The sequence below is a fragment of the Suricata suricatta genome, chromosome 12 (genome assembly GCF_006229205.1).
Source record: "Suricata suricatta isolate VVHF042 chromosome 12, meerkat_22Aug2017_6uvM2_HiC, whole genome shotgun sequence".
Taxonomy (NCBI): Eukaryota; Metazoa; Chordata; class Mammalia; order Carnivora; family Herpestidae; genus Suricata; species Suricata suricatta.
Window position 1 is genome coordinate 7,366,411 of NC_043711.1, and position 11,072 is coordinate 7,377,482.

The 11,072-nt window shown below is 55.2% G+C and overlaps 1 protein-coding gene across 4 annotated transcripts in view; it reads left to right on the forward strand.

Moving 5' to 3' along the window:
* The window catches only part of PDE4A (phosphodiesterase 4A), a 44,666-nt gene that overhangs the window by 9,675 nt on the left and 23,919 nt on the right, over window positions 1-11,072 (forward strand). Inside the window, exon 1 of one of the 4 annotated variants that reach the window (XM_029919103.1) lies at window positions 35-465. The exons of 2 other annotated variants lie outside the window; for them this stretch is intronic. In XM_029919103.1, the coding sequence (XP_029774963.1) occupies window positions 146-465 (320 nt within the window). In that variant the 5' untranslated portion in view covers window positions 35-145. Of the gene's footprint in view, window positions 1-34; window positions 466-5,127; window positions 5,221-11,072 lie in introns of those variants that run through there. One more of the 4 variants, XM_029919108.1, reaches the window with a different exon arrangement.

Consider the following 11,072-nt stretch of genomic DNA (forward strand, 5'->3'; position numbering starts at 1 on the left):
CCCCCGGGTCTGTCCCAGGGGCGCCATGGCCCCACCGAGGCCGGGCGCACCCGCGGGGCCCCGGGCGCGTCGGCTAGCGCGCCGCTGAGCAAGGTAAAGCTCGGAGAGGCCGGGGCCCCCCGGGGCACAGGAAGGGGCCGGCGCCATGGAGCCCCCGGCCGCCCCTTCGGAGAGGAGCCTGTCTCTGTCTCTGCCCGGGCCCCGGGAGGGCCAGGCCACCCTGAAGCCGCCCCCACAGCACCTGTGGCGGCAGCCGCGGACCCCTATCCGTATCCAGCAGCGCGGCTACTCCGACAGCGCGGAGCGCGCAGAGCCCGAGCGGCCGCCACACCGGCCCATAGAACGCGCCGACGCCGTGGACACCGGCGACCGGCCTGGCCTGCGCACTTCTCGCATGTCCTGGCCCTCGTCCTTCCACGGTACCGGCACCGGCAGCGGCGGCGCGAGCGGAGGCAGCTGCAAGCGGTAAGACTCCGGGCGGCGGACGCGCGTGGAGCGGATAGGCGCGCGGAAAGGACGCAACTCGCCCCGCTGACCGCAGGGGGCGCTGTGCTGCGGGTGGAGCCTGAGTGACTAGCGGGGGTGTGGGGGGGGGGAGTTCCACTGTGGGGGCGTCCGGGACCCGACCCCGACGGTGCCCTGTACCCGAATACCCTTCCTACTAAAGCTGATTGTGGGGGGTCGACTTGGGGGGCGCCATGCTGCATGCGGTATTAACGACGCATCGGTTCAGGGCTGCAGCTTTGGGAGTCTATAGCCTTAGTTGATGACGGTACAGAACAGTGGCTAGGCTGTGTACTTGAAGGGACTTTCCTGGGGGGCGGAACGGACAGCTAGATTCACGACGTTTGGGGATGATCTCCAGGGCACTGTAGGGGATCGCTTCCTAGGATCACAGTGTTTCTTCCAGGCTGAGGGGCGCTGGTCATCCTAGGGGCTGGAGGACCATATGGGGGACATTTGGGGGATTCGCCCTCAATCAGCTGGGGTGAGAAATCCAGAGGGGGTCTTTTGGGGGAGCAGTGCGTTGGGGACCTGTGTGCCGGGTCGGAGCCTCCTCTCAGGACAGGAGTGTTAGGTCCAGTAGCTGCCCAGAGGAAGAAAACAGTGCGGGGGGCGGGGGGTGTCCAAGCCCAGCACAGAGGGGACAGTGCTATTGAGGGGAGGTGTTGGGCTGACTCCCATGGCATCCTCACTGGCCTGGGGTGGCTCCAGCTGGTGGGATATGACCTGCTGAGTGTGCCTTTGCTCCGTGCTCTGCCTGGGCTTCTGGGGCCCTGTGACTGTGACATAGGACTATGTGGGCTCTAGGGACAGTGGTTATGGCACTGAAATTGTTTGTGCTTCTGAGACAGTGAGGGTGACAATGTGACTGTGTGCGCTTTCAGCATAGTGTAGCTGTGACACAGTGACTGTGTGCTTCCAGGACGGTAATTGTGACAGTGGGACTTGTGTACTTAAGGGTCACGGTCGTTGTGACAGTGTGCCTGTGTGAGCTCGGGACTATGTGGCTGTGTGCTTCTGGGACAGCGATTGTGACAATGACTGCTGTGCTCTTGAAGCAGTGACTGTGACAGTCTGCACTCTGGGGGTGCAGTGATGGTGGTCCTGTGATGTGTATGTTCTGGGACAATGTGATTGTGTCACCGGGACTGTCTGTGCTTCCAGAGACACTGACGAGACAGTGACACGCTCTCAGCTGCCTCTGTCCCCTGTGTCCAGGAGTCCTCTGACTTCCGGAGTGTGCGCCCATCTGCCTGGTGTGCTCTCCTCTGCCACCCGGTGTTCTCGGTTACTGTGTGCGCTCTCGTGGTGCTTGGGGTCTGACTGTCTGTGCTCTGGTGACATGTGTGACTGATGGCTTTGATTGTCTGCTCTGACCCTCATGGGTGCCCCTCTGCCTGGGACGTCACTAAGAAGGTCAAATTCCGGCCTCTTATTGCTGGAGTTCCCGAAGGAGTTCCCTCTGGGCTGTGACCCTAAAATTCTAGCTCCCTCTGAGGACTTCCAGCAGGCCCTACAGCCCTCCGAGCCACCCTCCATCCCCACTGGACACATACCCAGACCCTGCACCCCTGCCCCCACCAGGAAGCGAGTATCATGGGCCCAGCACACACAGCCTGCTGTTTCCCAAAGGGAACCAGAGAAAAATCGAAAGAAAACAAAGCTGGAATCAACAGGAAATGCCAAGACCAAGGGCTGAGTGCCAAACTGGCGCAGGTCACTGTCCTGAGAGACCAGTGAAAAAGCAGGGTGCGGTAGGAACGGGGGCCCTGTTCTTTTTGAAGGCCCCAGGGACTCCCCCTACCCTAGTCTCTGGGGGTACTGACTCTCTGGGGACGGTGGCTGAGTGGTACTAATCATCGTGATCTCAGCGGCATCTCGCTCGTAATGGCTCACTCTCGGGCTCCGTGCTGGGGGCCTTTCTACACGCCTTCCTCTCCAGAGCCTCATGAGGTTGGCCACACTGAGGCCCAGAGGGGCAACGTCCCTTCTCCTTCTTGCCCAAGCCCATGCCACCAGGAGATGGCAAAGCTGAGCTCCCAACGCCCATCTGCCTGATGCCTGGTGTCCTGCCATGAGTGTCTTGCCCTCCCTGAGCCTCAGTTTCCCTGTCTGTAAAGTAGGGCTTTGGCACTGCTCCGTGGGAGGGGGTGTTGGAGAGTTCTGTGAGAGCGGGGATGTGTGTAACAGACTTGCACACAGTGAATGCTCAGCAGAAAGTCACTCGGGGACCTGTGCTCCGGAGAGGAGGTGGGGCTTGGGTAGCCCCTGCTCCTCCAGGGTGGGGAGAGAAAACAGGAACCTCACCTACATGGCGGCAGGGCTCGGGTGTCTGTTTCACTGCGGGGCTGTGGTCAGAGGGAAGGCATGGGCGCCAGCGTCCTCCCCGCCACCCTGGGACGGAAGGAGGAAGGGGAAACCGAGAAGCCGCCAGTGGGAACCTTGCTCCTTCGAATTGGCTTTCTGCCAGGCCGTTTCTGCAGAGAGGGGGCTCTCTGAGTGCACGCAGGGCGTTCCAGTGCTACCCACGTTGCATTTCATGTAGCCACCAAAAAAGGGGGTCCAGACAGCCCTCGAGACTTGAGTCACAGGAACCCTCAGAGAGAGGGCACTGCCCTCCATCCGAGATGGCACCCACAGCCCCCCTCCAGACCTGGGGATGTAGGAGCCTATGCTCCTGGCGCCCTGCGGGGCTGAGTCACAGCACCACCACGATCTGTCAAGAGGCAGATGGAGCTGGAGGAAGAGAAAGACTCTGTTGATGGTGGGGGCGGATGGGGGGGTTGCCTGAATTGGGGATGGGGCCAACATCCCGACCCCCTAACCCCACTCCCGTGCTGCTCTGTTCCTCCAAACTCTTCCCGCCGCGGGAGGACGCTGCAGCGCCCCTAGAAGGGGTGGAGGCAGCTGAACTAGGGTCGCTTTCTGTCCCGTGGCCTCTGTCTCCACTTGGGTCCTCGCCTCCCCTCATCTCTGGCTCTCGCTTATCCCTGGCTGGGAGCTGGGAGCGGGTCCCTCCGAGCGCCCTCTGCCGGATGATGACAAAGGCACAGGCTGAGTGTGCGTTCCGAGTCCGGGACCAGCCTGTGGGACTCTAGTCCCCGAGCAGAGCAAAGTGGCCGCTGCTGCCCCTACCGTGGCGCCCCAGGTTATTATTTCATGCGTATCGAGCGCCCCAGAGAGTGGGTTCCAGGCTGGCCGATCGCAGACTGCCGGTGAGGTCCTCGCCCTCCCCGGACGGGACCAGTTGGCTTTCCCCATCCAGCCTAGGGCGGTGGAGACGGCCGCCTGGTGGATGCAGAGGAATTTGGGGAAGTTGAGGCTGCGGAGCCTCCAGGCTCCCCTACGGGCTTGTCCACGCCACGGCCTCCCAACCCCAACCTGCGTGCATCTCTGGCGCTCAGTTCCTGCCGAGGCTGAGAAGTGACTTGGCCAAGGTCACACAGTGAGGAAGGGCAGACTTGGGGTTAAAAAATCCAGGTCCCCTGGACTCCAGCTTGGTGGGCGAAAATCAGATCTTAGCCCTGCTCACTGACTCGCTGCAGGGCTGGGGGCCCACGATCATGCCTCCATGGGCCTCGGTGTTTTCTGTTCTAAACCTTTGTGAATAAGATCTGCCCGTCCCCAGGGCTGGGGGAAGGCGGAGATGGCTGCCGCTGGGGCTGGGCAGCCAGGAGCTGGTGTTTTTGAGGCGTGCCTCTGACATCTCTAGGGAGAAAGGGGGGCGCCTCCAAACCCCAATCCTGGGCCCTGGCTGCAAGGGCACCCCCTCTTTCACCAGTCACCAGAGTGACTGCGGGCTCGGAGTAGCAGGTAAGGCTTTGGGCCTGGGGGAGCTGCCAAATGACCTGAGGACAGAGTTTGGAGGGGCACTGAGGCCACTGTCTTTGCTCCTGAGTGAGAGCTCAAATCCAGCCTTTGCCCTTGACTTGCTGTGTGACCTGAGGAAAGGGTTTCACCCGTCTGAGCCTCATTTTCCTCTTTTGTGACAATGCCGTTCATTCCACAGACATGGACTGCCCGTCTTCAGGCTGTGACAAAGAATGAAATAGACCCAGTGCCTGCTGTCCTGGAGTTCTCAGGTTAGAGAGTGAGGAAGAAATAACAAATAAAGGCACATCATAGTTCTAGAAGATGACATACGGGACATGAAGAGAAGAGGGATCCTGGGGTCAGGGACGGCCAGTCTAAAAAGGTAACATTTCAGTACAGACCTAAATGAAGTGGCAGAGGAGGCTAAGTAAGTCTGAGAGAAGAAGGTGAAGCAGAGGGAACAGGCAGTTCAAAGGTCCTGGGGTAGGAGCAGGTCTGTTATGCTCTAGGAAAAGTAGAGAGGCAGGTGTGGCTGGGCAGAGGGAGGGAGGGGTGAGTGGAAGGAAATGAGACGGTGGGGGTGGGGGGGGGTGCCAAGGCAGCTCATGCACGGCCTCACAGCCTATGGTCAGGGTTGGCTTTAGAGTTTAGTTTATCTCTGACTTCTTAGGAAGGACAAAGCCCACTGAGCTGGAAGGAGACTGAACCGTGAAGGGTCTGTGTAGCCTAGTGGGTCAATCCCAGTCTCTGGAGTCAGACAACAGGGTCTAGGTGACCCTGGCCAAGTCACTTCCCCTTCCTGTGCCCCGGGTTCCCCGTCTCTGAAATGGGCCTGTTCAGACCGCTGTTTCCGAAGCCGGACCTAAGGCTTCAGCAAAACAGTGCGGGGAAACCTGAGGCCAGGTAACTAAGAATGTTCTTCCTTTCTGTGTGTGCCTGGACCAAGAGGTCCCAGTGGCCAGAACAAAGGTCTTTGTGGGTTTAGAGCAGGAGTTTTCACCTGAGCAGTTCTGGCCTCCAGGGGACATGTGGCCATGGCTGGGGGGAGGTACTGGCTCCTAGTGGATAGAGCATTATCTGGTGCTAAATGTCACTACTGCCAAGTTTGGGAAACCCTGTGTTCCCAGCGAGGTGATATTACCTCCCAGGGGGTGAAAGTTGGTTCTTGGGTGGCTGTGTAGGAAATAGTCTGACATTTATTTATGTATAAAGCCCAAATGTTCACACAGAACATAAACAAGACACACAGCACAGGCATACCTTGCTTTATTACACTTAAGAGATACTGCATTTTTTCTGCATTTTTAAAAGTATGTTTATTATTAAAGTTTATTTATTGAGAAAGAGAGAGAGAACATGCACGCAAGTAGGGGAGGAATGGAGAGAGAGAGGGAGAGAGTGAGAATCCCAAGCAGGCTCTGCACTGTCCGCACAGAGCCCAATGCGGGGCTCGAACTCATGAACTGCGAGATCATGTCCTGAGCTGAAGTTGGATGCTTAACTAACTGATCCACCCAGGTGCCCCAGTTTATTTATTTATTCTGAGAGAGAGAGAGAGAGAGAGAGAGAGAGAGAGAGAGAGAGATGGATTGGAGGAGGGGGCAGAGAGAGAGAGAGGGAGAGAGAATTCCAAGCAGGCTCTGCACTGCCCCAATGCAGGGCTTGAACTCAGGAACTGCGAGATCATGACCTGAGCTGAAATCAAGTGTCAAACACTCAACCCACTGAGCCCCACAGATACTGCGTTTTTTACATATTGTAGGCCTGCAGCAACCCTGCGCTGAGCAAGTTCCTCGGTGCCGTTTTCCCAGCAACATTTGCTCACCTTGTTTCTGTGTGTCCCATTTCGGTAGTTCTTGCAATATTTACAAACTTTTGCATCGTTAGTATCCTATTTATTCCGGTCCTCTGCGATCCATCTGCTGTTACTCGTGTAACCACGTGGGGGCACCACCAACCGCGCCCCTGTAGGACCGCAGACCTCATCCATGAATGTCTGTGGCATCCGACTGCTCCACCGGCCGGTTGTTTCCCGTCTCTCCCTTTCCCTGGGCCTCCCTCTTCCCTAAGACACAGCACTATCGAAATTAGGCCACTTAATCGCCCTGGTGGCCTCTCCGTGTTCAAGTGAAACAAAGAGTCATGCCCGTCTCTCACTTCAAATCAAAAGCCAGAACTGATGCAGCCTAGTGAGGAAGGCGTGTCGCAAAGCTGACACAGGCCGAAAGCTGCGCCCCTGTGCCAGCCGGGGAGCCACATTGTGAACGCAAAAGACAAGTTCCTGGAGGGGGTGAAAGGCGCCACTCCAGTGAGCACAGGGACATAAAGCAAAGCGGCATTATTGCTGACTTGGGAGAAAGTTCTAGAGGTCCAGATGAAAGAGCAAACCGGCCACAACATTCCCTTAGGCGAAAGCCTCATCCAGAGCATGGCCCTCACTCTCCTCGGTGGTGTGGAGGCTAAAAGAGGCGAGGAAGCAGCCGGAGGTTGGTTCACGAGGGTTAAGGAGATAAGCTGCCTCTATATCATCAAAGAGGGAGGTGAGGCAGCCAGTGCTGATGTAGCCGCTGCAGAAAGTCATCCAGAAAGATCTAGCGGAGCTGATCGAGGCAGATGGCTACGCTAAACAGCACGTTTTCTGTTTTCTTTTTTTGAAATTTTTTTAATGTTTTTTTATTTATTTTTGAGAGAGAGCACAAGCGGGGGAGGGTCAGAGAGAGGGGGAGACACAGAGTCAGAAGACAGGCTCCAGGCTCTGAGCTGTCAGCACAGAGCCCGACGTGGGGCCCGGACCCACAAACTGTGAGATCATGACCTGCGCCGAAGTCGGATGCTTAACCGACTGAGCCACCCGGGTGCCCCATTAAACAACACATTTTCAATGTGGACAAAGCCGCCTTCTATTGGAAGACTCCACGTAGGACTTTCATAGCTAGAGAGGAGAAGTCAGCGCCTGGCTTCCACGCTTCCGAGGGCCATCTTGTCAGGGGCCGACGTGGCTGGTGACGTTAAGTTAAAACCAGTGATCATGGGCCATTCAGAAAATCCTAGGGCCCTTAAAATTGTTTTTTTAATGTTTTATTTATTTTTGATACAGACAGAGACAGAGCATGAGAAGGGGAGGGGCAGAGAGAGGAGACACAGAACCGGAAGCAGGCTCCAGGCTCTGAGCTAGCTGTCAGCACAGAGCCTGACTCGGGGCTTGAACCCACGAACGTGAGATCTGACCTGAGCCGAAGTCGGAGGCTCAACCGACTGAGCCACCCAGGCACCCGATCCTAGGGCCCTTAAGAAGGATTCCAAATGATTCTGTCTGTGCTCTGTAAATGGAACCACAAAGCCTGGATGACAGCACATCTGTTTATAACATGGTTTACTGATTAATTTAAACCTGCTGTTGTGAGACCTACTGCTCAAAAAAAAATAAATAAATAAGGATTCCTTTCAAAATATTACTGCTCACTGACAACGCACCTGACCGGTGATGAGCTCTGATGGAGATCAGCGTTGTTTTCTTGCCTGCCGAGGCACCATCCGTGCAGCCCACGGACGGGGGAGTCATTTTGACGTCCAGGTCTTATTATTTAAGAAATCCATTCTGTAGAGCTATGGCTGCCTCAGCAAGTGACTTCTCTGGTAGATCCGGGCGCACTAAGTTGAAAGCCTTCCGGAAAGGCTTCCCATTCTGGATGCCGTTATGAACCTTCTGATTCGTGGGAAGAGGTCAGAATATCAACAGACGCAGGAGCCTGGAAGAAGTTGATTCCAACTCTCACGGATGACTGAGGGGTTCAGGACTTCCACAGAGGGATGCAGGTGTGATGGGGATCAGAAATGGAGCCTGGAGACAGGATCGCCCTGCTGCTGTCTCATGAACAAACTTGAACGGTAGAGGAGCTGCTTCTTCTTGGATGAGCAGAGAATTTGGTTTCTTTTTTAAATAAAAAAAATTTTTTTAAATTTATTTTTGAGAGACAGTGTGAGCAGGGGAGAGTCAGAGAGAGAGGGAAGACACAGAATCTGAAGCAGAATCTGTTGCAGGCTCCAAGCTCTGAGCTGTCAGCACAGAGCCCGACCCGGGGCTCAAACCCACGAACCGTGAGATCATGACCTGAGCCGAAGCTGGACGCTTAACCGCCTGAGCCCCCCAGGCGCCCCAAGACTTTGGTTTCTTAAGATGGGATCTACTCCTAGGTAAGATGCTGTGAAGATTGTTGAAAGGCCCAGGTTTCAGAAGATTACAGAACGTTAGTTGGTAAAGCAACAGGGTTTGAGAGGATTCATTTCCATTTTGAAAGAAGTTCTAGGGGCCTCTGGGGGGGGGCTCAGTCAGTCAAGCCACCAGGTCTTGATTTTGGCTCAGGTCGTGATCTCACGGTTCGTGAGTTCGAGCCCTGCATCGGGCTCCATGCTGACAGTGCAGAGCCTACTTGGGATTCTCTCTTCCTCTCTCTCTCTCTGCCTCTTGAGCCTCCCCCCTCACCCTGATAAATAAGTAAGTAAATAAATAAAGTCGTTCTATGGCGGGTAAAATGCTATCACACAGCATCACGTGCTACAGAGAACTCAGTCCTAAAGAGAAGACTCAATCAATGTGGCAAACGTCATTGTTTCCTTATTTTAAGAAATTACCACAACCACCCTGTTCCGTCGGCAGCCATCAACATCAAGGCAAGACCCTGCACCAGCAAAAGGATTGGCTCTCTTAAAGCTTGGATAACAGTTAGCATTTTTTTTTTTTAGGAATAAAGTATTTTAAAATTAAGATATGTACATTTCTTCAGATGTAATGCACACTTAATAGACTACAGTGCAGTGTAAACATAACTTTTACACGCACTGGGAAACCACAAAAATTCATTTGGCTCGCTTTATTGTGATGTTCACTTAATTGCAATGGTCTGGAACCGAACCCACGATCTCTCCGAGGTATGCCTGTTTGTCAGAGTCCTTAATATTTCATAGAGAAAGCATTTTAGGAGTTGGGAATGTCTAAACAGGCTCTTCCTTGGGGGGAGGGGGCAATAATGACATAAAGGGTGGCAAACACTGGTATAGAGCCTGGCTCAGACATTCAGTGGGTGTGTGACCTTGAGCAGGTTGTTTCTCGCCAAGGCTCAGTTTTCCCATCTGTAAAATAGGGACAACAGTATATCACTTTGCAGATGTTTTATAAGGATTAAATGAGATCATAGCTAGAGGTGCTGAACACCCAGGAGGCATTCTGAAGATTCAGTGAGTAGTTACTATGTCCAAATACTTTTCTGAGCCCCCCCCTTTTTTTTTAACTTGTCTAGCCATGAGATGCACAGTATTATTATGCCAATTTTACAGGAGGGAAAACTGAGGCTCAGTGAAATGAAGTGCCTGGCCCAAAGTCGAACTTTGAGGTTCGACTAAGAACTTTGAAGTCTGACTAAGAAGGGCCATGGCCAGACTCAAGCCTTAGGTCAGCCAGTTCTGGGGCCCAGGACAACGGAGTCAACAGGTAGAGAGAGAAAGGTATTCACTGAGGAGGCATGGCCCCAAAATAGAGATTTGCCCTATTTTTCCTCCCACTTCCCTAACCCCAAAGAGCCACAGACAGTTTGGGGTTGTCTCTGGAATTATAACCAGCTGGGTGACTGTGTTCGAGAATCTTCACTTCGGTCTCCATTTCCTCATTTGTGAAAAGGGATAAGGTGCCCCCCCCTCCCTGCAGAGTCACAGTGGTTGGGCAGGCAGAGCCACCACAGGGGCTCCAGAAAGTTCCTGTCTGTTTGTATTGCTCTGCCGAGGGGAGCTCAGCTTCTTGGGGCCACCTTGTGAGCTGTGGAGGGCCCCCATTCTAAGGTGCCTCAGAGATCGTAAGGGGTGGGAGGGTGGGGGGGCTGGGGGCTTGTGAGGACACCCAGCCTGGAGGGTTACAAGGCATGTCTTGGAGGCTGGGGGGTGGGGTGGCATTCTGGAGGTCTCCCCGAGGATTGAGTGAAGACACCCTGAAGTTATTTTGGTATCTCTGAACTTGTGGGGGCATCTCAGGGATGCCCTGGAGCCACTCAGGGATTGGGGGGACATCTGAGAGACTGTGGAAGCATTCTTAGGGTCTGTGAGGGATCCTAGAATGTGGGGGGCCCTCATGAGGGCTGTGGGAATGCTCGGTGGCTGTGGGAAATTCTAGGGGTACTCTGGGGACCTCCATATGCCTCAGGGATGGTGGGGCTCCTCTGAGAGATTTTTGGAGACATCGCAGGAAACCTGGTGATGGTCCTGGGATCTGAAGGAATTTCATTTGCAGGTGCATCCTGAGATTCTTGGGGGTGCCCCTGGGCTCTGTGGGGATATATCAGTAACAATGAGGACATCAGTAAGCTATGGGATGGACCCAGGGTGTATGGGGCCTCTCAGCATACCTCTGGCTTTGGGGGGGATCTCAGGGATTTGGGGGTACCTCTGGGTTGTGTGAGGACATCTCAGAGATAGTTGGGACATTCTCTGGAAGTTGAGGGACATCTGAAAGACTTTGGGGATGCCCCTGAAGTTTGTGAGGGCACCCCAGGGATTTGGGGGGCACCCCACATGTCTGTAGAGGCGTTTCCGGCGATTGTGAGGACCTTCAAGGGACTGCGGGGAGGGCCCTGCGGTCTGAGGGGTGTCCCACGGCAGGCGTGTGGGCGCCCCAGGCCCGCCCCGCCCCAGGGGCGGCCCCAGAGCGAAGCCGGAAGGGCCGAGGCGGCCGAGCGGGGTGGTGCCCGTGGGCCCCGGGGCTGGGCGGC